Source organism: Styela clava, chromosome 10 (genome assembly GCF_964204865.1).
Source record: "Styela clava chromosome 10, kaStyClav1.hap1.2, whole genome shotgun sequence".
Taxonomy (NCBI): Eukaryota; Metazoa; Chordata; class Ascidiacea; order Stolidobranchia; family Styelidae; genus Styela; species Styela clava.
The window spans coordinates 4557363-4584179 of record NC_135259.1 but is presented as its reverse complement, the minus strand read 5'-3'; the positions used below and the strand labels follow the sequence as shown (position 1 = coordinate 4584179).

Sequence of the window (26817 nt, the reverse complement as noted above, 5' to 3'; positions counted from 1 at the left end):
ATTTGAGTATTTTTTAATCTGGATAGAAAAAACGTCCTCATATCTGACAACAAAATATTGGCGACATGTTACCTAAAATTGAACATATAAATTTTTAAAACTAAGTGATTATCCCAAGCATCATCTAGAATCTAGATGATAAAACTAATTATCAAAATGGTTTCATCATTATCTGAAGTGCCGGTTGTGAACATCTATTTCAAACAATATCAGTTCTGAAGAGTCCTTATTGGGCGGAATGATCAACGGATTCAATGAGTGCCAAATGTAATATGTGATTAACAAATAACGCGTCCGGGTGTATATCAACTTGACAAAAAAGCTGAAAACAGTGCCTACATATTCAACAATATACCATACAAATATCTACTACACAACTACACAATCAAACTCCATTTTATAAAATGCGAATTTAATTTCTTTTTTCGGCCAATTCAATTGGATTCTTGGTCTTGTCCCATCAAACCTTTTTATGGTCAGGAAAGAAAAGCAGAAATTGATGTCCAGAATATATGACATTTAAAAAATAAATATTCCGTAATATCAATGCGTAAGCGCAAAAATCCCTCCTCACAGTTGACCCACGATGTATCCCTTATGTGCGGATGTTACAAACAACACAAACAGGCAATATGGCAGGTTGTACAATATTTTAATTATAATTTATGAAACTAGTTCTGTATCAACGCATAAAAAATTTCAATTAAGCATTCGTACCAATCGATTACGGTTTGTATGACTATTTAAAAGTATCCCTCTTGACGCGCGACACGTAATCAGAACGTTGCGATGTTTTTGATGACCCTACAACCAATCGTTGTGCACCACGGACGGAGCAGAGAAGAGTGAATGTATCATATCATAATATTCGTGCACAAAAAATATTAACACAAAGCCCTAACTTCACCGGACTCGAACGAAAGCGATAGTTCACAATTGCAATGTCAGACAAGCAAAGCATTTTGTCAAGTGTTTGTTTTAAAAATCGAACAGGGTTTAACTTTCGAACAGCTTATAGTAAAATGTTTCAGTATATCAGTCTAATACGGACCAAAGAAAACTAAGTATTGATAAAAAAAATTTATATGTAAATCAAATTTGACAAAATGTTGAGATTGAGACAGCGTAGCAAGTGGTACCGGTTCAAATCCTCAAAATGATTTATTTTATCGACACGAATGAAAATGTTTATAACGATTACGCTCTTTGATTTAAGTTTTGAAATTAATGTTTTAAGAATAAAAATATTCAATGATGAACCGAGGTACGTGGATTTTGATACTGGCTGGGATTTTTATTTTTCAAACAATTAGCATTTGTACAGCCGCTGAGAAAAGTGATGACGAAAAGGTAGTTCCAAAAGATGAGGAAGATAACGAAATTGATGTGCAGGTGAGTAATTTTCAATGTAAACCTTCGAACCTAAGTTGATTTTTCTATAATGGATTGCTCGACATGTACTGATACACATAAACACACACAAATTTAGTTGTAAAATTCAGTTAAGACATAAAAATTTGTAGAGATAAAGCAATTTAAACAACGCACCGAAAAATAGAACTCTAATAAACTATCATATATAAGAGTGGAACGATATTGATATTTAAATCTTTGGTACTATTTACGGCACTCTAATTTTGTTCGCGTACTTTGCATCAAGTTGTGTAAAGGGACGGAAGCCATTGGGCAGGGGGTGCACTTGGCTGACACAGACAGTCCCCGAACTCGTAATAGAACTAAAATAAGAAAAATCGGGAAAAAATTCTGGCCTAACCCTAACCTGGTACACACACCACACAACGGGAGTACCCTCTTTGCAATAGTAACAACGAAAATGAATATTATGAGGTTTTCTCTTCTTTTCCTATAAGGGGCACCAGACAAACAATTATTTCTAGGCATCGATCAGCAAGGCCTAACAAAATTGCTCTCATGCGGATTAAGTTGGTTGATTGACGGACATAAAACAGCATGTAAATCAAGCGTACTTTTAAGTTCATAAACACAGTATTTCAACACTAAAAGATTCTTTTGGTTTCATTTGTTTGCACTATAGAATCAAATAAAACTGCAATAAAGAAAAAGGAGAATACTTGATGCTTCGTTTCTTCTTTACACACTAGTTGATAAAATCTTTGTAATTTTCACATATTCATTACTAGATAGAAGAAGAAAAGGATGAGAAAAAAGAGGAAGATGGAGCAAAGAAGAAAGATGGCGAAGAAAAGAAAGGAGACAAAGAAGACGATGAAGAACTTCCAAAGACAATTCGGATTGTGAATAATTCTTTTTTCGAGTATCTGTACAACCTGATTCTAATAGCATAAAGCAGGGGTGTGTAACCTTTAATACAGGAGGGCCAGATAAAAATAACTGGGTAAAACCGCAGGCCACACCTTAATTTTAAGTAGACTTTCAAATAGTTGCAGGCCATTTTGGTTATTGATCTTGCGACTACGTTGTTCGCTTTGCACAAGCTGGCCGTTAGGGCATTGCACTGTCATAGGCATAGATAATAAATTGGACTCAGGTATAAGTCTTGCAACGCAAAGGGTAAACTAAATCGAAACCTTGTTTCGTGTGTCGCACAACTTTCCCTTGTGGGTCGCATTTGACCCGAGAGCAGCAGGTTGCACACCCCTGGCGTTGAGCAGTAAACGTTTCTCAAATCAACAACATTGTAAAACGCGCGTTTTCCTGCTCCTACAGAGATGATTATTTGAACTATACCTATACTCCATCATGTATAATAATCTGCTCTAAGGGACTTTATCCGGTAAGCAAGAAATGGTTCGATATTTAAAAAGTTTCAAGCCCTTGTTTATTAAGTATTCTGTCGTTACTTTCCACATTTGGTTGTTTTAACTGTTGCAATTGCATTTTCATGTTGAAAAATACACGTTTCAGGGTGACAAAGACATTCCAATCGAAAGAGCTGATCGCACTGTGACTGCTGAAGTTACCATGGAAATTAGTTTCGGAAGTGAATCGATGGGAAACGTTACTTTTGGACTTTTTGGAAGACAATGTCCTAAAACCGTCAGAAATTTTGTCACACTTGCAAATCCAGTTCGACCTAAAGGAGAGGGATACAAAGGAAGCAAAATTCATCGTATCGTTAAAGGTTTCGCGGTCCAAGGTACATCGGTAGACTGTAACACATATCACAGACAGAATCTACGTTTTTTGAGCATAATATCTCATACTGACCACGCAAACCGAATTGGGGCAACTTCAGAGTAAAGCGGGATTGCAAACAGTAACTGTTTTTTTTCCTCGTTGTGTTATTGAAAATGAACATAGGCATCCGTAATTTTATAATTTCGTCCCATTAGTTATCGTGAAAGCTGATTGACCTGTTTTAATTTATTCCTTTTTTGTTCGGTAGTATAGAATATTTCCCTAATTAGGTGGGCTAAGGAAACACGACGATATGTTGACGTGGCTGTGAGGCTATGTCAGTTTTTTTTATATTATTGAGCGATAATGATCAGAAGTGGTTAATACATCCGCCCATGTTTTTTACATTCCAAAAGTCATAAGTGATTCAATAGTCTTGCTGCGCACTAACACAAATATATTTCTGTAACGTTTCGTCTGACTTTGAACCTAATTGAATCACTTAGGATAGTTATCTTTACTCTTGCTACAGCATCCTTGCATTTTGTGCATACAGATCCACCGGCGTAAAAGCACAAATCTAAATTATTTAATTTTGTTTATAAAGTCCCGCTTATAGAGAACGGTTGTCTCTACTCTTTTATCTACAGACAAATTGTATCTTTGTACCGAGTCAATAAACAATGAATATATATATCGGTTCCATTACATTTGAACCCACGTACATTTGAACCCATGACAATTGCACCTGTATGCTATTGCACCTATGGAATTTTTTTTGTTTCACGGATAGTTAAACCCATACTAACCCTAACTCATGGGTTTTAGCACCCGCATATCGATTGAACCCGTGGATATACGCATGGGTTCAAATGTACGTGGGTTCAAATGTACGGTCACCATATATATCACATATACGTCTATTTTTAGGTGGTGACTTCATGAACAATGACGGTAGTGGAGGATGGAGTATCTATGGAAAATACTTCCGCGATGAAAATTTCGCAATCAATCATTTTCCTTTCTGCCTCTCTATGGCTAACTCAGGTATTTTATTGAAATAATGCTAAGATAATTTTGTGAAAGAAGCATTATTACCTTGGAAATAACAACTATTTTATTAAATATGGACACTAATTGCTACTGTTTTTATTTATCTTCCTATTTTTGAAGTTTTTATCATTTTATTATTTAGGACCAAACACGAATGGTTCTCAGTTTTTTGTTCCGGTGATACGCACTTCATGGTTAGATGGCAAGCACGTCGTTTTTGGCCAAGTTACTTCCGGACATAAATTGATCAAATCCATGAACGATATTCGAGTAAACAGGTATGCTTTCATTCAAAGCAAAGTCAATCAGTGTTGTAACAAAAATGTTTTTTAAAGCCTAAACATTACAAATAAGATTGCCTGTATTATTGCATTTCTTTGTGCATGTTGGTGGAATAAAGTCGGTGACTTTCAGAGAATTATCCAAAAAAAATCGTTCTCTAAATAAATGAAACTGATCTTTTTTAGGAACTAGCGTTTATTTCTGTAGAATTTCATAAATATAGTAGCAACATAAAAATAGTTCATCGGTTGAGCGCTGAAATGAAATTATTTTCGATGATAATTTTTGAATTTTACAGATTCGGACGACCGTATCGACAAGTATGGGTATCAGATACATGGACCAAATTTATGAAAGTCGGTCCCGCTAAGTCGGAGTTGTAAATTGACTCAAAAGTATTAGAGCAGCCGTGTAGAAGAATGAAAAAAACTGTCATTTGAAGCAATTTTGTTTGAATACAATCAAAACTATTTTAGTTTGAACACAATGAAGCAAGCAATTAAATTCTCTAAACCACGTAAAACTTGGTTTTAGATGTATTAGAAATTTTTGTGTATCAAATTATAACAATAAAAAAATATGCGTTAACGTCTTTGAAAATATAGAAAAGTAGAAAGAGTTATCAAACACAGAGTTGGGTTTATGGCAGATATGATCAGTATAAATAAATTTTAGAATGGTGTGAACGATTTAGTTGTAAATTTAAACTTTTAATTGGTCCGCATTTGAGTTGATTGCCTCTTTCAAATGTAGTTATTTGAGCCTCAGTCGATATACATATACTAAGTTCTTACTGTATTTGAACCTGAAGCGTTTAGAGTGGAAAGAAAAAAATACCAATACCACATATATATCATGAATTCAACAAATGTTTTCCTATTTTCACTAATGACACGCAAAATTTAATTGGATTTTTTTCTCAAGAGTTCCAGGACACCGCAGAAAATCAAAGAACACGTGATTTGGTATTTGTAAGCCGTGCCTGAATTCACAAAAGCCCCAAAAAGCTGTAAAAAAGACAAAAATTTATTATATATCACAATATTAATTGTTGTAAAGGGTTTTCGTGAGGTTGTATTGAGTGTATACACATTGATACAACATGACTAACATTCGATCTTGAGATTTCGGAAGTGAGTAAGTCCGGTTTTTAAAATGAAATAAAATATCAAATCTCTTAACAACCTAAACCTCTTACCATGTACCAATTAAATATAAATGAAAAAAATTCAATTCAATAAAACATGCGTTTATTGCATGATGTTTTTAATTACTAGTGTCGCGAAAAGGATTCTAATAATCAAACTGCGCTTATGTTGTTTTGAAATAGATATCATTTGGTCATTCATCCTTAATCTACTTTAAAGGGGATCGTTTATTTTAAAAAATCTAAACGGGTTTGTTCAAGTTTTTATTATCTATTTATATAAAATTATTTCTGTACTTGGACCCCTTTTTCAATAATAAAAAATAAGGTTCATGCAAAAATGTGTAAACGTATCATTCGAGGCATTGATGCCTTATAGAGTTTCAAGAAATTCTGACTCGAAGACCAAGAATTCGAAGGGAATATCGCAACATGCCCTCTCGTTTTTGCAAGTCATCTAGTAGAGTATATTATTTCGATGATCTGACTGACCGACACAAAGTATCTCAAATTATAAAGATGGTAACACAAACCTCCATCTGATCAACCATTATCAACGGTATCCCAGTAGGTAGTTTGGATGAGATCTGTCATGTAAGCGTGAATTATATATGATTCATATATTACTAAATGTTGTAATTTGCCTAAAATCTTGACACTTTAGTCTATCAAACATTTTCTTCTCGAATTATTTTTCCACTGGGAAATTTAAGTCGCAACTTAAGTCGTGGTTTAATCTTTCAAGAGTCTTAAATATACCTTATAGCACAAAGCACGATTTCATAGGACATGGTGTTTCGTTTCCCAACTAGAAGTATCAAAATATTTTTCATATGAAAAAGCATCCAGTTGACAAGTAGAGAGCACAATAACAGTACTGCGAGCATAGTGTCTCCGCGTTCGATATTGGATTCGTTTAGTATATAGACAATGACATCAAACCTTTTTATTCCAATTACTAAATTAATATCGTTAACTCCATAAGTCATTTTTATTTTTGTACATCTTCTAGTATCTGAGTGGCTGTTGTCTTGATTCGTTCAGAGGAGTACCTAACTCAACATATATATGAGATATATCGTAATTCTAGGCCATACTAATAGATTTAAAAATTATGAACCATAAATCGTTTTGATATATTCTTGTTTTTCCTGGCTGGTTTGGTGTAGTTGGGTATTTGTAACTTTATTACGCTTAACAGTATAAGAAATACCAAATGTCATTAGTAGGGCTGGGCATTTCGAATCGAATATTCGAATCGAATCGAATAGTAAATTATTCGAATCGATTCAGAGCTAAATTTCGAATCGCCGCCATCTTGTTTTTATCTTTCCGCTAATGGTCGAGGTGAATTCCCCAATTTTATTTTCATTGGAGTCATATCTTTTCAACGAAATTCTAACATATGACTATTTTCTGTAGTGAGTTATTGATAAAACGTGTTTGTTATTCTGTGTGAGCGCTCAGTAATCTATCTGGGTGATTTATTCTATCTCTTCGGTAATTCATTTGTTGAGAGGACCAATTACTATAATAAAATCGCTTACAATTATATATTTTCAAGTATTCGAGATTCGATTCGATTCGAAAAATATTATTCGATTCGATTCTGAAATCACAAGGTATTCGAAAATGCCCAGCCCTAGTCATTAGTTTATAAACAAAATACTGTTGCTCGCAATTTTATTAAAAATTTAGAATATTAGATGCGATAGTCGATCTAATAGCGATTTTTTGAGGTAAAGTTAATTAGAAGTGATGACGTTTATTGTCTTTATTTTTCAATGGCATGCTTAAATTATTTAGTATAAACGTAGAAGACAAAATGAAGATCAAAGCACTATCAATAAGGTTTGTAAAATTTAGAATATATTTTTATCTACTTTCATTTACATTTTTCACTTTAAAAATAATTTAATGGGCTTAATTAAAGAATGGCAAAATCAAATATCTCGCACTATTTTTGCCAATGTAGTTTTTCATGAAATGCGGATTTTTTAAAAAAATTATCAAGCAGTGTTGAGACGAATCAAGCATTGATACAAAAGGAAACTTTGAGACTGAGATAATCGTATTTTTTAATTTCAATATTACATTGATGGTCATTTTAATTCGTGGTAAGATGCTTTCCAGACGTTGCTATCCAACGGAGTTATGATATTTGTGTCTCTAGTTTGTGTACTAGTTTATTCTGAAATGAAAATATTTGTACAATCTACAGCCTTCAATTTTGTTTTCAAATATTTATTTATAGTTTTAACTCATATTACAGATTCATTTTGGGAGCAATTTTATTTTTGACTGCAATTTCTATACCAGGCATATCAGCAAAAAAGAACTCGCAAATGACAAAAAAAAGGTATTGATTATTTTGAGAGTGTAATCCCGACAAATTGCAATCACAGAAGCTCTGTAGTCAAGATCAGTGGTTCTCAACTATTTTTAGCCCACTTTAGTTGCAAATAAATTCTGTGAACCATCAACTTTCTCATGCAAGGGAAAAACTACAAAAAAAACGTAAAAACTATTTTTGCAAAAATAGACACTTTTTTAGTAAAAATGAAAATTATCACTCAGTTCCAAAATCAACATAATTCATTGCTACTTCAAGTTATACCAATTTATCAATGGCTCAAGCAATTTTTAATATTTTTATGGCCCATCTAAAAATGGTCTGTGGCCAAGCAGTGGGCCCACTTGTTGAGAAACGGTGGTCTAGATTTAGAGTTCTGACAGCAGGCTATCAATTTAAGATAACCTATTTGGTTATGGAATAAACACTCGAAAATTTGCATTTTTTAACTTATCTTTCCGTCAATTCCATCCGTAAATATAACGTATTAATATTTTACACGTCCGTGATGTTTCGAGATTATGTTTTAATGTCAGACAAAAATATTTATGGTAACTTTTAGTTTTATGGACTTTGTATTGGATAGTATTTTAATTATAAGCATATGGGCATATATGATAGGTATAAGTGTCAAAAAATATCATTATCCTATACTGCGTTCCCGTTTGTGGGATTAAGAAAAAAAGCAGTATTTTGAAGATCATTTCTAACACGACTATGCTCCCAAACTATTCATGAATAATTTTGTGCAAACGGGAATTTTTGATTCTCGAATAGTATCGCTGAATGTTGTAGAACTCGTATTGTCGTGTTAAAAAAGCTAGAATGACATTTCGGCCTTTTCTCCCTGATATTTTTTATGATCCTTCTGCTAAACGTAGACGTGAGTGGTCCGTATAAAGCAGCATTACAAACAATTTTGCCAAACAACTATTTCCTACTGAGAATTGTTATCAAGATACTATCCGATCCTAGTTACAGCAATTTTAAGTTCATGTAACAAGACAAGCTCGTTTTTACGCGGTAGTTTCTGATGCCATTAAGATAAGCAGCACTTTTGGGAAGAAAATAGGTCGTGAAAAATGCGAACTAGATATGGATTGGTAATAATACACCACCCATACAGCGGGAAGGAAGGCTGACACACTAAAAATACATAACCTCTACAAACTATCTGCAAATACCAACATTAGCACTAAATTGAAGAATTACATAAACAATTCCTTAAATGCGTTAATAGACTACAACTCGCATAGTAATCGTTGCTGGAATGCTATTTGTCCAAATACTACATGCCAGATTTTGCGTGACTCATCAAACTTTCATATATATAATTTAAGTTGGTTTTTTCACTGTTTTTATTCCGTCGTTCCGTATCTCTAATTTTAACGTCATTTACGTCGTTTATGATAAATAAATATACGCATCGATCAAGAACTTTACTAGTTTTATCATAGACTTGACAGCAGACTTTTGCGGAAGCGTATTCTCGGCACACACCGGAGTCCCAGAGTCCCAGCCTTGCACCCTATATTCCGCCATTTATTTTAGTCGTACTTGGACCAGTCGTTGTGTAACTCTAACATACCATGAGCGGTATAAAACTCACTTCTTTATAAAAGCATCTATAGTTACGCTACGTCACACAGATGCACAGCAAAAACACAAAATTTCTTATCACGTGGTAGAATCTGACATTAGCCTACGGGAAAAGTCTAAGGTGCAATCTTAGATCATTTTACGATAATTATTTATTATGATGAAGTATAATAGAGGCTAAATCCCACATAAATACATATTTTGAATAATTGGCGGATGTAACAACGAGTTCAAACGTTTTACCTCATTCGAATGTTGAATTTCAGCACTAATTCAAATTATATCGTGGGTGCAACAGTGTACTTTTAAATGTCACTAAAAAGTATAGATTTTAAGCCGTGCTCGGTTATTTCGACAATACTAACCACAAATTTCAGCAACAGTTTCAATTTTAATCACCAGCATGATAGTCAGTAGAATTTTTCAAAATTGGGTTTACTATAAAAGCAAATGTGGTATCATATAAATATAAAACAAGAGAGCTACGCCCAAATATATGGACACGTCTGTTCGCAGTACAGTACGGTTTACCGTACCGTCAGATCACAGTCATACAAATATATTCACACCAAGTGCAGCAGTACAGTAGGACACAAAATGACGTCCGAAGTCCGCAGAACGTTTAATGACGTCATAGCAAACAAAAACAAATCTCACAGAGCTAACAGAAATATTTAAAATGAATAAAAGTAATAGCCTTCTGGGGACAATTTTTATCTTCAACCACTAAAAATTTCGAAGCAATTGGTCCAGTATTCGAAGTAAAAAGCGATTTTTTAAAAATAATGTAACAAATAATAATAACAATAACAACAAAATTTTGATACGATCGTTATGTCCACTACGTGTCCAATAAGATTGAACCTATACTGTATGTCAAAACCGAACGAAAAATAAGACATCCTTTAGGTGGCGTGCATGAGAAGTCAAACCATATTAAACTGTTCATTTTTGCGTAGTGAACGATGTGAAACAATGCTTACATTATTTGACATAAAAATTGATTGTAATGTTAATAGCAAGTTTCACATTAAGTAGTACTTTAGTAAAACATTACCAAAACGTTCAATTAAAATAACATAAAGTGTCCACTCGAAAAGAGCTTGCTGGGACTAAAAAAGTGGGAGAATTGTCAGCACGGTGTCGCTGTCGCAGCTCGATAACCAGATTTGGTTCCCCGCGACTTCCCCCACCCAGTAGAATTGTGTCATTATGTTTGTTTATTCTCGAATATTATTGTATAATGATTGGTTTTGTACCAACTCCTACTTCATCGCTATAACTCTGATGTCAAAGAGCACACAATCCAAAAAATTCAATGAATTCATCTAAATATGTTCACCATGTAATTCTTAATGTCATGTTTACAGACTGGAATATGTACGAAAACACACGAGGAGAGCAATAAGTGAACGATTAATGAAGCAATACGTTCAAATGAGGATGATAGCTTGGAGTAAACGTGAAGGAAGTGCAACCCGCCTTGCTGTGGAAAGATGTTCTCGCAGAATGACATGGGGTTGCCTCCGTTTAACGAAAGTATGCCACTCCACCATATTGGCGAAAAGAAGCATTGATTCGCAGATGTATGGTGAGGCCTATCTTTGTTATATTTACGGAAAAATAGATCGTGGCTATTTAAGTTAAACTGCCGTGTAGTATCATGCAGCATATCATAGAGTTTAATTAACCTTCGTTTATTCTGCATATATATAAATGTTAAATTCGAAATTAATTTCTACACTAGACGAAGGCACATCACGTAAACCTAACCTATTGTGTATTCGCGTATTATCTCGTTGTTTTTTTTAGACTAGATTTTTGATTATGACGCAATAATTGTAATTTTTTTTAAAGTTGCCCGTGGATTCGTCTGCATTCTTTTGATTCCTAATGAAATCTGCGAGTGTTTCGGGTTAAAATGTGTTTCACTGGAGTATCGCTTTGCCGTATGATGAACTGTAATATTTTTGTCTACTATCTGTCTGTCTGTCCGCTATTTCACAAAACCGCATGGAAATCATGCTCTGTACATTTGCTTTTACTGTAACGTCTTAGCCGTCTTTTTCAGGTTTCATAAAAATACCATCGAATCTAATTCCTTCTTTTCGTTTTTAGACACGAAATGAAACTATGGATCATTTTGTTGTTGTTATTGAGAAAAAATCGTCTTTTTTTTAACAACTGGCCCATTCTTTGGAAATTATTCAAAGATTGTTGTTGTCGCTTGTTGCTATTACTTTTATTTATTTCAAAAACTTCTTTGGGCTCTTTGTAATTCTTTTTTCACTTTGAAGTCATGTGTCACGACGCCATCAAAGTCAAAACTGCGCACCATGTGGCGGTTGAGCAATCGCAAGTATGTACAATATTTTAGTTTATCATGCGGAATTATATCTACTTAAACCTAAACCTAACCCCAAATACATCAAAACTGTATTCATAAAAAAAGCGTTCCAACTTACCCAATATTTATCACCATATGAGGCAGCTCTGCTATTACAGCCGACATGCCGTGGTTACGGCAGCAAAATTGGTGGTATTCGATTTGCTGCTGTAACGACGGCAGCTCGCTATTGGTTCGTGGCAGCTAAAAAGTCAGTCGCCGTGGGTTTGTTCATAGCGGCCATGGTTTGGAAATCCCGCCATGGTTTCGCGGCAGCTCTAACCTAATACCATCTATTTTGATTAATATATCACAGATGCATCCAATAAAGAATTTTGGTTCGATCCTTTAACTAATCAAATTACTGAAATCGAGGAAAATCAACATCACGTGATGAAAAGAGCAACAAAAAGACGGAGAAAAGGAAAAAGAATTCGACTTTCTTGCCCACTTTGTCGAGACAAATGCTGGTAGAGGACAATAATACTTCAATATAGCTCAAAATGGGGATTAAATTTGATAAATACTAGTTTTCCGTTTATTAGTGCATGGAAACGTATGCTAAATAAACGGGTATATATATATATATATATATATATATATATATACAATATATTCCAGACAGTTTCTAATTACCAGTAGATCAAAATGTACAAAAAATTTTTAGTCAGCTACACGTACAGAAATCGAAAGTTGAAGTTTTTTTTCTATATATCAATGTTTTACGATAAAATTATGATGTATATATGTTCGCCTTATTGGTTCGTAGTATTGGCTTTAGAGTAAATTTTTTCATCTCAAAATAATAAGATTTTATGCATATTTTGTGTTGTTTGTTGTTTTGCGATTAGAATTTAAAAAACCGGATGAACTTTCGAAACTAGCAATTTGTCGCAACATCATGATATTGGATCATTTTCTATTTTAATATGGTGCATAATGCGTTAACAAACTTAATCAACCCCTTCCTGCTTAACAAGTGAACTTTTAGTATTATTTTGACAATTTCTCGATAATGTAGATTTTAGATTACCCTTGATCGCATTAGAGTGTTTAAAGAAGGGTCTTAGAGTCTGGGGAAAGCGACACCCGACTACGGGCCTTCTGTTAATAGTCTGTTAAGAAATCTTAATAAATTCAGAGCTTTTTGATTTTTGGTTATGACTTATTATATCACCATTGAAAGACTGCAGTTCCAAATTCCATTAAGTCCGATTTAGTGAAATCATGACAGATTTCGACTTCACAGTCCTGGTTTAAAACTATAAAAAGAAGCAAAAGTTAGTTTTTCTCTGAAAGCTATGGAAAAGAACAAAATATGATAGTCATTACGATTGCAGCCCTATTATTTCTGGATCTTGCGAAATCTGGATTTTCAGGCAACAGGCTACAATCAACTTGCGCTTTTCAACATACATAGTCCTAATGAGCTGATTACTGGGTATTTTGGTGTACCCTTCAACTGACACAAGCATATCAAATTTATATATTACTTTCTAATACTATTTATCGTGTTTACCCGAAAATAAGACAGTGTCTTATTTAAATTTTCTTTCGAAAAGTAACACTAGGGCTTATTTTGGGAAAATGTCTTATATTTTGATTTAGAGAATTACGAGGTTTTTAAATATACAAAATTTAAAACCGATATCCATTTGCTTGTAAATAACACGTTTTTATTTAAAAAAAAACTACTAAATATAATTTATTAATCCTTTAAAACGAGTGGAAACGATTTCTTGCTATCCACTAGGTCAAACAAAAAAAATTTGAACTATCGACTGGGTCGTATTTTAAGCGAAGCATATATTAAAGCATGTATTAAAATCCTTTTTAAAATTTAGGCTAGATCTTATTTTCGGGGTAGGTCTTATTTTCGGGAGACATGGTACTCATCTCTGGAAACAAAATAAAAATAAATAAATTGATAGTGTATCAAATCGAACAATTTTTATAGGTCTGTCAAATAAGCAGATTCTTCGATTTCATAAACGCTATCCATCAGAGATTTTTCTTTAGAACAAATGTAAATAAAGCAAATGAATAGAAATTTTAAATTTTCTTTCGTTTCATCCAGTGTTCATTAATTCCTTTTTTGTTGCATTTGAGTTTCAATATTGACAATTGTACAAAGTGTATAAAAAATAATAATAAATATTCATATAAATGAATCATCATTTAAAAATTTGTGCTATGACCAAAAAAGTTCGTAATGCACATACGTTTGGACTACTTAATATGAAAATAAAACGGTGTTGAGTTTTATTCTGAGCCGCTATTTCACGGTGACATAACGTCTGATGATTTAAAATTGTAGCCCATAGTCGCAGAAACTTTCAACTATAGCATAACTGTGGTTTTTTATTGATCGTTCATACACTTTCAGAACGCTACATAATAAGCAAATTGTTTTTGACATAACAACTTCGGAAACCACCAGGCGTATCAAGACGAGACAACTCCAGTGAACCTAACTACAACTATGATTATTCATTCTCTTCCTTTAAGTTCACACAGTTGACGATTCAATGGGAAACATATTTTGTTCGTTTTGTAAAAAAATATTCAAGTTTCATTCCTCTTTTACACGATTGCTTGTTAAAAACTTCATTCCCATCAGCCTAAGATCATAACATAGATATTATAGGCGAAAATAATATCATCTTCAATGTTTTCCAGTTGGTAACTTGACTCGCATTTTTAGAAATCGGTTAGATGTGATTTTACAAGTGTGCTCAGAAATTATGTGCATTTCTACTTTGAATAGATAAACAGTAGTTCCGTCGTTGCCACGCTTTCGATACTGAAGGATACAGAATAATTTTGAAATACTGGAAAATCATGTTTTGTCAACTACTGCAATCATTCAAACACTGTATTAGTGTATTTCTACCCCACTAAGTCAAAAATAGAAAATAAGTAGAAGTATTTAAGAGAGTTATAACTTAGGACAAAGTTATGTGAGTGTTGAAGCATGCTTGGTCAGCAATATGAACTATACATGCATACTAAAGAAAAAAACATCATTTCAAAATTTAGGATACCTTAGAAGCGATTTCAAGGCACGAAAACATGCAATACTGAAGTAAATTGAAGAGAACATTTTTGCAATCCTATATACAAAATATATTTCTATTACCGTCAATTAGGCAGAGTATTTTTGAAAATTGTCCCACTATGTGAAAATTCACATCACGTAGGCATTCCCAAAATGTGAAAATACAAATGGGGCAATTGCAATCAAGGATAGTAAGGTTAAATAAAATTACTTAGTATGATAATAAGTTTAATTCTTGTATGGAGCATAACACAGTGTTAGATTACGCTATATAACGCATATGAACACACATAAATATACTTGTATACCAATGCCAACACTAAAATTTATTTCAGCGTGTAAACTTATCATTTCTCCAGTGGTAGATGCGATATTGTTAGATTCTTATAATTAACAATTGACTTGTCCAAAGACAAATTCACTTACATATCTAATGCAATGAAAAAATATGATCGAAATTGTATTGGTGAATATTGAAGGTCAGTCTTGGGTTTTGATAAATTGTTGCGGTATGTTCAGGGTCGAAAACTAGCTTTTGTTATGGCCATCTATCGTAACCTTCTGAGAAGTTCTAAAGACGCCGACCAATAATGGACTTTCGTTGCCTTATGTAACTTTATTCGAAAGCTTTACTCAAATATATGATTCCAACCCTCAAATACATGCTTCACCACATCCAACACGCGATAGCGAGATATAGGTGTAATCTAAGAAAGCACACAGTGAATAACAAAATTTGCTATGCGAGTCAAACTGCGTTGTTTGATATTCAATGAAACTAAGCAATAATAAAAGTCCAACTTCAGGACACTGGCGAAGCCTGAACCACGAACTTGTTCAATAAACCCAAATGGATAAGCCAAATAGTGGAAAATAAAGAAGTAATGGAAAACACCACATATGGTTTGTTTTCTTGTAAAAAGGCAGACACGGAGCCGGTTTTAACTATTGTGGGGCTCTATGCGAAAATAATTGGACAGGGCACAGTCTGGGTATATATAAGGATAATGACTGAAATTTTGGGTTTTGTAATAGTATTAGTAATATTACTATTCAACACCAACACAAAATGACGATAAAAGTAACTATACTGTACTAGCCTTGTGTGCAGAATGAATACACTGACATATACATGATTACAGTGTTGAATGGGTAAATTTAGCAATTCACACGCCCACTTCGGGCGATTAGAATGCTCTGTTGAGAGTGACACACTCCCGAGTAAAACCGGCATATTTTAACTTCCGGATAGCATACTTTCATCAAAAATTTGTTGACAGTTGATGTGAAGGATATGATTCTCGTGATCTTACGTAATGCCTCAACTACATTTTCGAAAGCATAGAGAAACGGCCTATACGTTTCTTATTGCAATTTCACTTCAACAATTCAACAAATCAGCAGCATATTTTCGATATAAAAAAATATTCAATTTCAATAATATTGCTTACTCGTTATCACACCACAGAACACGCACTTTATAGAAATATAATATTAATATCCAAAAATGATCCGAGCAATCGATATATCTAATATTAATGGCTTAGGGAGTAAAGTGCAACCTTATACTGCATCGAAAACAATTATTTCTATAAATATCCCTGTTAGCAATTCCTAATGGCGTACAATGGCGTCGGCAACCTACGGCCCGCGGGCCGGATCAGGCCCGCGGAGCAGTATCATCCGGCCCGCGACGCTCGCTGAATTATAGTAACAGAACAGCTGTTTTGACGATTACTATATATTCTTTACGTAACAAAATTTATTTTTAGACACGTGTAGACTAAACTATAATATCCCCTAACAAGTATATATTTCCCAATTACTCGTTTAATGACCCCTTAATTTAATTTTAATTACACAAATGGCAACAAAACGCAGAAAAGTTGATGCTAAGTGCAAATAGTTTAATGGCGCAGAAAATATTCAAATGGTTAGTCTTCGCGCGCTGCTCAAAATTTAACTTCCGATCTGTGTGAAAAAGTGTGATTCATCAACCATCTGTTCGGTTTTTAACTTTCTAAAAATATGTGCGGTCCGCCACTGACTTGCAACCTTCAATTTTTGGCCCGCGAGCGCAAAAGGTTGCTGACCACTGGCGTACATACTTATTTCATGAGTATAAAGTTTTAAAACATAAAATAGATTTTAAAGAATTCTATAGTGGATTCCATTCGCATGTATAAATTGATACGACAGACAGACAAACAAATATGTTGCGCAATGTGACAGCAGCGTAGTTTTTACAAATATCCTGGTCAACAAATTCTCCTGTACAACTTTCTAGATAAAAATCTGGCTGGACCAACATTTGCTGAATAAATACCCACACGCCCTCAGACATGTTAAAGGCTATTTTAGTTGTTTGAGCAAATTGAATATTTATCGGACTGCAAGTCCCAAAATTTATTTCAAACCCTCAAAACGAAATTGTCTTATGCGACAGGAAGGTTTATGCAGTATAGGCGTGTAGGCTCCTCTTCGCAACTTAGCGATTACCCTTGATATAGTTTAAAAAATAACCAAACAATAAATCCTTGACACATTCGTATGATTGTGAATCATGATAACAATATTGCAGTCTGGTTGAAGTTACAAAAAATCTGATCAGTAGATTCTTATAGTATATGTTGTTGGGTTTATATGAATACTAATTTTTTTGGTGCTCCCGAAGTATGTGCACCAAAATGGCGCACAACCTGAACATAGTATGTGTACCAGGTTAGGGGGTCAGGTTGTGCGTCATCTTGTGCACATACTTCCGGACCACTGTTTTTTGCATTGCAGTTCATTAAAAGTAGGGGAAGTGGTTCGTCATAATTTGTCATTTTACCATTTCGCCCAGAATATATATAATAAATTGGGTATGAAAAACCAATATAAAAAGATTCCGCTGCTGCAAACGTAATGGCTTTCTAGCTATAAATGTCCACTCAAATAGGCCCTAATTAGAAAATATGGTACTTCCGTAGTGTGTGTACCAGGTCAAGGTTAGGCCATAATTTTATTGCGATTTTCCTTCTTTTAGTTCTATTACTAAAACGGGGACTGTCTGCGTTAGCCAAGTGAAGATACCCTCTGTCCCTGCCCATAGTTTTAGTCCGTTTACACAACCTTTAGTTACCTCCATATGGATACACACACTTCTAGAGCGGCGAATAAAATATAACATATTCACTCAGTTAACACCCACATATGCGGTCGCCATTATTATCGGTCCAGTGAACTGGTAAACTTCAGGAAAGGTTTCACAAGCTTAAAATCTTCGATGCAATGGCATTCAATTAAACTCTACTGCGATTCTTTTTCTGGAACATTATCACGGAACAAGATATTCAGAAGCAATTTACTTTTAAGTTTATGCTGTTTGATCCGTGTTTATCCCATAATGATTTATAATTTGAGATTGTGAATCTGCAAATAATATTGCCTCTGATAGTGGAAATGAAAATGTGCAGAATTGTGGAAGCCATTTTGTAAATCTTCAATAACAATGTTGGACTTTACCAAGCTTTGAAACGATTTTACTTTTTTCTTATTTTCTAATGATATACAGCAGGGGAGTGCAACCTTTAATACACGAGGGCCAGATACAAATAATTGTATGAAACCGCGGGCTGCAACTTTGTTTAACATAAGTCTTCTAGTAGTTGCAGACACAAATATTTTGGTTATTGATCTTGTGACATGCGTTGTTCGCTTTGCACAAGCGCAGATACAGTCATTGCAGCGCAAAGGAATTGGAATTACCCGTACATACTAGATTAAATTAAATATTGGGTTTAGCGGGCGCACACCATTCAAAAATGGCGTTTCTCGGCGGGCCGCACAAATTTTCCTTGTGGGCCGCAAGTTGCACACCCCTGATATACAGTATAAGATACTTTTAGCTCTACTTAATTCGAATAAACGCCCCTATGGCAGCATGTACAACTTACATGTTACAACTTACTTACAAATTAATTCATTAGTCATTCATTTAAATTTTTACGAAGAATTAAAAAAATTGCTCATTTTAAAACTGGCGTTTCTGCAGCTTATTACCTAGGGTCAGAGATCCGTTCACGACATTCCGTTGCTTACGTACGGAATGTCGGACGCTGACGCTGACCCTAGGTAATTTTTTGTAGTTGCGTACGCGTCCAAAAAAGCAGGTGTGACGTTTGAGTTTTTTGCCCTGAATTGAAAAGAACTACTCCCGTAGAGTGTGCACCAGGTTAGGGTTAGGCCATAATTTTATTCCGATTTTCCTTATTTTAGTTCTATTACGAGTTCTTGGACTGCCTGTGTTAGCCAAGTTAATATACCCCCTAGCCCATAGGTTTCAGTCCCTGTACACAACTTGTAAACTGCAAAGTAGGCGAACAAAATTAGTTGCTTCCATATTGGTACACACACTTCTGGAGCGCAGAAGTTCCTACTGGTCATCGCTATTTTATACTAAACTATATTTTTCTAATTGACTTGAATGAACCCATGAATGAGTGTGACTTCTACTTTTCGTTTTTGCAATCGAACCGCCTCGAATCTGTTCTGGTCAATCTCTTGTAAAAACAAACAGATTCTGATTTTCTAAAAATAACTTCTTGCGTCAAGCGTTGAACCCCAAACATGGTTGCAATATATTATCCGTATTAACTTGTTTTATTAAATGATTTCATCGATAAAACAGACTTTACAAACATTTTAGGATAAGTATATACACGAACATTTTAGTTCGGGCAATAAAGTTATTTATATAAAAATACAATTGATTAAAATTAATAAAATGCTGGAACTTTGGAATGAAAGGCACGTTTTTGTTAAATGTATCAAATTTATTAAACGTCTGATTGACAGCAATAATATTATTTAAACATGATATGAAAGTAAGTATACATGTCTATAGGAGAGTGAATGCATTCTAAAACAAAACAAAATACATTTTATCAAAAAGTGTATATTTTTTTTACCAATACTATGCGAATAATACTCGTTTATAACTATAACATCAAATGCCGTAACAGTGCAATTAACGGACATAAATATTCCCACTAAAAAAGTTTTTGCACAAAATTATTTCGTACACAATATAAAGATTAAAAAAATGCTTTTAACAATGTTTTTCAAACGATTCATTTTGTCTTGGTATCTTATACATGTTTTATGTTAATCACGAAATTGAGAATATTTTTTGACTTGAATAATATTTTTGAAAAATTTGGATTTGGAATGACCATTCATAACATCAGGATTATTGTAAAAATTCCAACACTACTCCATCAATATAAAAATCGCTCAATTTTGGATCATTTTGTTTGGATAAATTTTTATTGAACAAGTTATATAAAGCTTACATAAGATTTGCTTAATGAAACAATCAGAATAAATTACAATTACAGTTTTAAATTTATAAAAACTACTAGTATTTATTGTTATTTTAGTTTCATGTATAAGTCAGCTCCATGGCACTGTGGTCCTTCCACTTCTTCTATAGATAACCCGATGCAGATACGTATCTTGCGTCGTTTTATTCTATTATTAGATTTTACTTCCAACATTTTTGCCTGCAAAGACCACAGCTTATTCTGATTCTGCCTCCATAACGCCGTGATGCATATCTTTTTGTTATGTGATGAGATTCCAACTCTTCATTGATTTCAGTGACGTCATCCACTTTTGGGTCATACCAGTACGATTTCTGAGCTGAAAAACGTAACAAAATGTAAAAAATGACGCAATGTATTCAACATCAGCCACACTAAAGGATCAGTTGTGCAACAATTTGATGAGATTTGCAAACATGTTATGATTGTGAGATATACTATCTTATCATTCTCATTTGCGAAATGTGTTATATGAATTGTAGAGTTAATATAAACTAGCATTAGGAAATGAAATAATGTGAGAATCTTCAATATACCTTTCAATTGTGAGTCAATGCTTCTCTTTACAAGAATAGAAGAAAAACATCTTCTAGATAACTTGTGACATCCTCGTTTCATCGGTCTAGAACATTCAAGAGCAATTCTTCTTGCACTTCCTTGATTTCTACTGTGTTCCATCATACGCAGGTTAATCATACTATTCACTTGTGATGGACTGAGACCTTGTTGTCCGTTTGTAATGCGGTACAGCATGCTGTAAATAAAGTGAAACGATTTTCAGGTGTTTTCAAATGAAAAAAAACGTTCTAACTTTTTGAAATGAATTGATAAGAAGAAAAATTACATAACACTGAAATCAGAATGGAATTAGAAATTGGCCAATAGTTATTATTTAGATTGAAGAAAATATCAAATTTTATGAATTAAATGTAATGAATCTTTTGTGCTAATATTTTGAGGCGCATGTGACAAAAAATATAAGCGATCAGACATCTTTTCACGTATTGTATTTATGTTATATTACGTTAATCGTATAAACAGCTTTGATGCAGTTTTGTTTTTCATATGTTTTCCAGATAAAATGTTGAGCATTGGACTCCTCCATTAAAGTATTCTATTTCAAGTATACATTTATTTTCCTGCGATTTTTAGCAAAAAAGTAACGTTTGAAAGGTCGCTTTTTCAGTTTTATATGAGTATCATAACCTTTTATGTGACAACGATATTCAATACGGCAGCTCATGATCGGAATAATATAGAATTTACGGGTATATCACTGACATGGAAAAACAAGTCATAAAATAAGCGAAATATTAAAATGAAGTTTTCAGCTTTTTTGATAATATCTAGAATATTCTAAAAATCCATTTGACGCATGTTTTGTTTGATATTAGATACATCGAGATGTATTCCCAAAGTTATTAAATATCGAATTGTGTTTACTCAGATCGAAAAAAATATTCATTAAATGTCAGAGAAAATATCGAGAATATATTTTATTTTATGCGATTTATGTTAATGTAATCATTATTATGGTGGTTTACATGATGTACGCAAAAATATGAAACCAAAGAATGATGAAAACACACTCCGTTTATTTTGTATATTTTTTTTCAACATCAATATTGATTTCTATGTTGAACCACAAAAAACTGTCAACAAATGAATTACGAAAATTATCAAAAAATATATGTATGTGCCTATTTCTTACAGACAAAACAGTATTTTAAAATATTCTACAACAAAATGTTATTCAAACGATACTTCCGATAAGAAATTAGCTAAAAAGATAGAGCACGATTTTAGATTTTATCAAGCAAATCATTCACAAAATTTATAAAATGACCTTCAAATATTTAAACTCGAAGCTTTGCTTTCTCCAAGCATGATGTTTTCCAGCCATATTCAGGTACTAATGATAAATCGGTAATTATTTAACGCCGGGCATGGCACAAAGTTACTAGATGTTTATTAAAAAACATATAATTTGTGGCTTATAAAATTATATGTGTACTACGGTACTTGGTACGGTATTGAAGTTAATATTTTGGAGAAAACCACAAAATATGATAAACGTACATTATATTGCGATACCGATGCTTACGTTTGTTCTGTAATTTGAAACTCATTTTGTTGAATTATACATGATATTTGGCCTGTACACGATTCACTCAAAAACTATTCAAATTTACTTCACTGTTTTTTTACATGGCACTAAACGTACAGAGAACGTATAGACAATTTTGGGTGGCACAAATGACGAAGAAAGCTCGTATCGATCTAATAGAAATATCGCATAAATTCAAACGATTCTTCCGATAAGAAGTTAGATAAAAAGATAGAGCACGATTTTAGATTTTTATCAAGCGCCTACGTTTGGTATGTAATTTGAAACTCGAACTCATTTTGTTGAATTATACATGCTATTTGGCCTGTTAATACGCAATTCACTCAAAAACTATTCAAATTTACGTCACCGTTTTTTACATGGCACTAAACGTAGATTGAATTTAGATAGCAGAGTACAGAGAACGTATAGACAATTTCGGGTGGCACAAATGACGAAAAAAGCACGTATCGATCTAATAGAAATATCGCATAAACATTTGTGCAATTTCCACTCTAATTTTATGTCAATTGCGTAATGATGGCACGCAAGAGTTTGTTTCAAAAACAAATAGAGTATATACATTTGTTCTTATCGCCGTAATTAGAAACTGCACATAAGATTTAAAGGTTCAAGTATGACGTTAGTCTTAAATGGTATGAATAAAAGAAAATTAAACATTAAAAGTAGATAATGCAAAAAGCAACGATCATACTTTCAAAGTATAAGCCATCAGAGCCAAATTATCGACGTTATAGACGTATAAAGTGTTCAATTATGGGAAAAGACGAAACGCCCGAACATGCAGAATCAGATATTATACTTAAACATATATATTGAAATTTTATTACAAGCGTGATTTAAAGCTACTTTTTTCAAGCAACAATCTTACCTTTTGTGAATTAAATCTGCCATTAAAGCGTTAGGTGGCGACGAATCAGCTCTGTCAAAATTCACGATCAGGATAAAGATGAGAAATCCAAGGCAGAATCTAAGAAAAAAAAAAATTTTGATCAGCAAAAAGAAAATGATTCAAAACAAAACTAAAAAGAAATTCAGTGAAATCAGCCAAAATTAGGCATTACAAAAATTTCCAACTATTTTAAGCAAAATATTTTTTGCTGTTATCGATAATAATGAACTGTTTACTTACTTCGTGCAGGTGCTTTTTGTAGATGCCATTTTCTTTATATTTTCGGTAAAAATTTGAAATACTATAATGAGAATAAATATAAAGTAATTTTGAATAATCTGCAAAAGTAAATGTATTATTAATTTATTAATATAATCTCCATAAACTCCATATTGATTTGCAAAACATGCAAAATAACTCATATGATTATTAGAATGTAATTATGTATTTTTTTTATATATCTTATTTTTGTTTGGAAAAGACCGATTTCTACCTAAACTTGAAATAAACACTATCTTTGAAAATATTCACAAAAATTTCAACTGGTTAATTTGTGCAGAATAGACTTACAATGGCGAAATATTCTCACTTATTTAAAGAGGTCAGTTTCTGGCATTATCACATTAGAAGAGTCTAATCTCCGTAACGATCCTAGTAGCGTGACCATTGTCCTAAATTTCTATTTCAGAAATCGGTTATGTGCTTGTAGAAAACGCTTTAGTTCAGTTCGATTGTTTGCAAAGCATGTCGGGTTCGTGGACGCACCGAACTTATATACAATTTCCCTGCCTCAATTTTGAAAGAAAAAATGATTGAATGTTAGGTAATAATATTGTGTTACATAAAACGCTCTCCACCGTATTATTTTTATCGTTGTATGAAAATAGCCGGAAAAACGTAGCTATTTTACGATTGGGCAAGTTGGAAACCGCATCGTGGAGCGCATTTTAATCGTGAATCATGTTTAGTTAAATATTTGTTCAAATAAGACCGGAAATAGAGACATTGACCAGTTTAGGGTTAGTCCTATTTTTAGACATAGAGCTCATAATCATCTAGTTTACTGAAAACAAAAAGTAACACTAAATTCGTAATATATTTGTTATGGAATACTGCCCACGCGCCCAAGTTTAGATAATATACATTACTACACTTAACTGATAGATGGGAGATAAAATGTAAAAATATTAGAATGAAACATCACGTTTTCCATCTAAAGTTATTCGTCATCAAGGTATTTTTCAATATCACTTCGAAACGAACATTTTTTCAGACTTATCCCATGTTCAATTAAGTGCATCTGTATTTATGCTATGATACGGATCATTGTATTTTATCAGAATAGAAATCATCGTCTTCTAACTGCAAAAATAGATGGTTGAATTTAAAACGTAATCACAAAATCTACATTTAGAATTGCGATAAACAAGAACACAATTGATGAAATCGATTCCAAAATAAGTTCTCTGGACGTGCGAATGCACGAGTGGTAGTAGCGAGTGTTAAAAATCCCGTCCAAATAATACGTTTCACCGGTATGCCAAATAAAAGAGTAGGCTTATGTCACAAATATATATATTTTTTCGGACTTCCTGCAGTATGCGCACCAAGATGGCGCACATCCTGAACTCAGGTGTGTACCCAGCTAGGGTTCAGGTTATGCGACATTTTGGTGCGCATACTTCAGGAGTACCATTTTTTCTTAGGGGGGTAAAGGGCTGTAAAGACCCGGTTAGTACCAGTCATGTTATTGTCATTTGTTCCACATTCCGATTTGATATATGTTATTCATTGATAATTTGTTTGTGATTGTATAAGAATGGATATGCCCGGTTATCGAAAGTAATTATCTTTATAGACCATTGCATACTGAAAAACTTTATATCTGTTTAAAGCTATACACTAAACAAATTCACGGCTTCTTGTAAAAAAAAATTTCAATAGATTCTTCGCATTAACATTCCTATCTGATCATTCCCCCAGATATCGAAATTTCTTCTTAGCAATAATACCAGCTTAAGAGTAATTTCGGATGAATGAAGTCTGTAAACGGTCTGTTGTTTATGCTAATTCACACTATAAGTCAGCATTATTATTCATAGTAGATATTCATTTTCGATGATTTGTGAAGATCATAGAAGGTAATAACATCAGAAGGTTCGAAAACTCAATTTAAAAATAGAGTTTGTTATGTGATATGGCACTCTGTATTTAAATTCAATTACATACATTACCGGGAGCATAAGGGCTGTCTGCCAGATTTATCCTTGCAAGGTCGCTCGTGTCTAGTTTTACATTGGACGTAAACGACAGAAAGTTTCTCCATAATATCAGACCGACGACGATCAATATGATTCGAAACATGATCTCGTTCCGCTCGAAGAAACCTCCTTTTATCTTAGTGACGTCATATATAGCGCGTGATGTGCCTGAACCACGACATCGACCGACTATCATGATTTCACCCAAAATAGTGGGGTCTCAGTAATTGATTATTTCCTCTAAAAGACTCTTGCTGCGATTGATGGTTCATAGGGGGTTTTGATATGCGCCAATGACACACGAAACGTGACATTATAATGTATATCTAGCCGGCAGGTGACTTGGGAGCATAGGTCACTAAATAAAACTTTCGTTCATGGATATCAAATGGGTATACAAACGGGTTAGGCCATAGTTTTATTCCAATTTTCCTTATTTTAGTTCTATTACGTTCGGTGTCCGCCATCTTGGTACGCATACTTCAGGAACGCGATCAAACGTGCCAAAATTTACGTTATAAACCAGCGGTTTCCATCTGGGGAGCCCGTGGCTCCCTGAGGGGGCCACAAAGCAGTGGGAGGGGCCACGATACTTTGTTTTCAATGCAATTTCGTGTGAATATTTCACGTTTATTGGAGAATTCCCGTTTCTTCCTAGTTTCAGTACCTGATAGGGTTGATTCGCAGGATGTTTTCTCTTTCTTGTGCATGAATTGTTTTATCATCATGTTATTTGGAACTACCACTCAAAATAACACTATAATTAACTCTCTATTCTTCGAATTCTTAACCTTTGTATACTGCCTGCAGATAACGGTCGAATCTGGTCCATGCACTTTTGAAGACAGTTTCACATGGCGGGGAAGCCGTCGTAAACGTATTGTGAACGCTCAAAAATATATTTTAATTTTCCTCAAAACGGAAATGGGAGGACAGATATGTTGATTTTGGCTTTACTGAAGTAAATCGGTACGGTCTAACCCTAGAATGTGCGCAATGCTTGCATTGTTTGTATTTTTGCAATGATGAACAAGGGGGTCACGAGTGCTAAAATCTTTCGGGCCACGAGTTATGAAAGATCGGGAACCACGGTTATAAACAGTTTTAAAATGTTGAATACTAAAATAAACAAGCATATAAAATATTGGAATTGTGGGTTAGTTCATTTATCC

General features: G+C 33.7%; 3 protein-coding genes across 3 annotated transcripts; 2 read left to right on the top strand and 1 right to left on the bottom strand.

The window, feature by feature from the left end:
• The first annotated feature begins 1187 nt into the window (after nucleotides 1–1187).
• Nucleotides 1188–5037, top strand: LOC120337994 (peptidyl-prolyl cis-trans isomerase-like). Its single transcript, XM_039405908.2, has 6 exons — nucleotides 1188–1392; nucleotides 2163–2276; nucleotides 2908–3139; nucleotides 4051–4167; nucleotides 4316–4451; nucleotides 4754–5037. Exons 1-6 carry the CDS (start codon nucleotides 1252–1254, stop codon nucleotides 4836–4838), a joined length of 825 nt encoding a protein of 274 aa, XP_039261842.2. The 5' UTR covers nucleotides 1188–1251; the 3' UTR covers nucleotides 4839–5037.
• Nucleotides 5038–7408: 2371 nt separating this feature from the next.
• LOC144428105 (uncharacterized) lies at nucleotides 7409–12507 on the top strand. The gene is made up of 4 exons (XM_078116805.1): nucleotides 7409–7453; nucleotides 7875–7961; nucleotides 10925–11145; nucleotides 12257–12507. Exons 1-4 carry the CDS (start codon nucleotides 7428–7430, stop codon nucleotides 12412–12414), a joined length of 492 nt encoding a protein of 163 aa, XP_077972931.1. The 5' UTR covers nucleotides 7409–7427; the 3' UTR covers nucleotides 12415–12507.
• A 7124-nt stretch (nucleotides 12508–19631) lies between these two features.
• LOC120337889 (uncharacterized) lies at nucleotides 19632–23718 on the bottom strand. Its single transcript, XM_039405792.2, has 4 exons — nucleotides 23625–23718; nucleotides 23364–23462; nucleotides 20901–21118; nucleotides 19632–20683 (listed from the first exon to the last, which is right to left on the bottom strand). The coding sequence occupies exons 1-4, from the start codon at nucleotides 23651–23653 to the stop codon at nucleotides 20526–20528; spliced, it is 504 nt and encodes a 167-aa protein (XP_039261726.1). The 5' UTR covers nucleotides 23654–23718; the 3' UTR covers nucleotides 19632–20525.
• Nucleotides 23719–26817: the final 3099 nt, after the last annotated feature.

Excerpts from the sequence above, each read along its gene's own strand:
- LOC120337994 (XM_039405908.2), top strand. The coding sequence starts at position 1,252 with ATGATGAACCGAGGTACGTGGATTTTGATACTGGCTGGGATTTTTATT. Across the intron at positions 1,393-2,162 it reads ATAACGAAATTGATGTGCAG|ATAGAAGAAGAAAAGGATGA; the intron begins GTGAGTAATTTT and ends ATTCATTACTAG. Across the intron at positions 2,277-2,907 it reads TTCCAAAGACAATTCGGATT|GGTGACAAAGACATTCCAAT; the intron begins GTGAATAATTCT and ends TACACGTTTCAG.
- LOC144428105 (XM_078116805.1), top strand. The coding sequence starts at position 7,428 with ATGAAGATCAAAGCACTATCAATAAG. Across the intron at positions 7,454-7,874 it reads ATCAAAGCACTATCAATAAG|ATTCATTTTGGGAGCAATTT; the intron begins GTTTGTAAAATT and ends CTCATATTACAG. Across the intron at positions 11,146-12,256 it reads CATTGATTCGCAGATGTATG|ATGCATCCAATAAAGAATTT; the intron begins GTGAGGCCTATC and ends AATATATCACAG.
- LOC120337889 (XM_039405792.2), bottom strand. The coding sequence starts at position 23,653 with ATGGCATCTACAAAAAGCACCTGCACGAA. Across the intron at positions 21,119-23,363 it reads GCAGATTTAATTCACAAAAG|CATGCTGTACCGCATTACAA; the intron begins GTAAGATTGTTG and ends CTTTATTTACAG. Across the intron at positions 20,684-20,900 it reads CATTGACTCACAATTGAAAG|CTCAGAAATCGTACTGGTAT; the intron begins GTATATTGAAGA and ends TACGTTTTTCAG.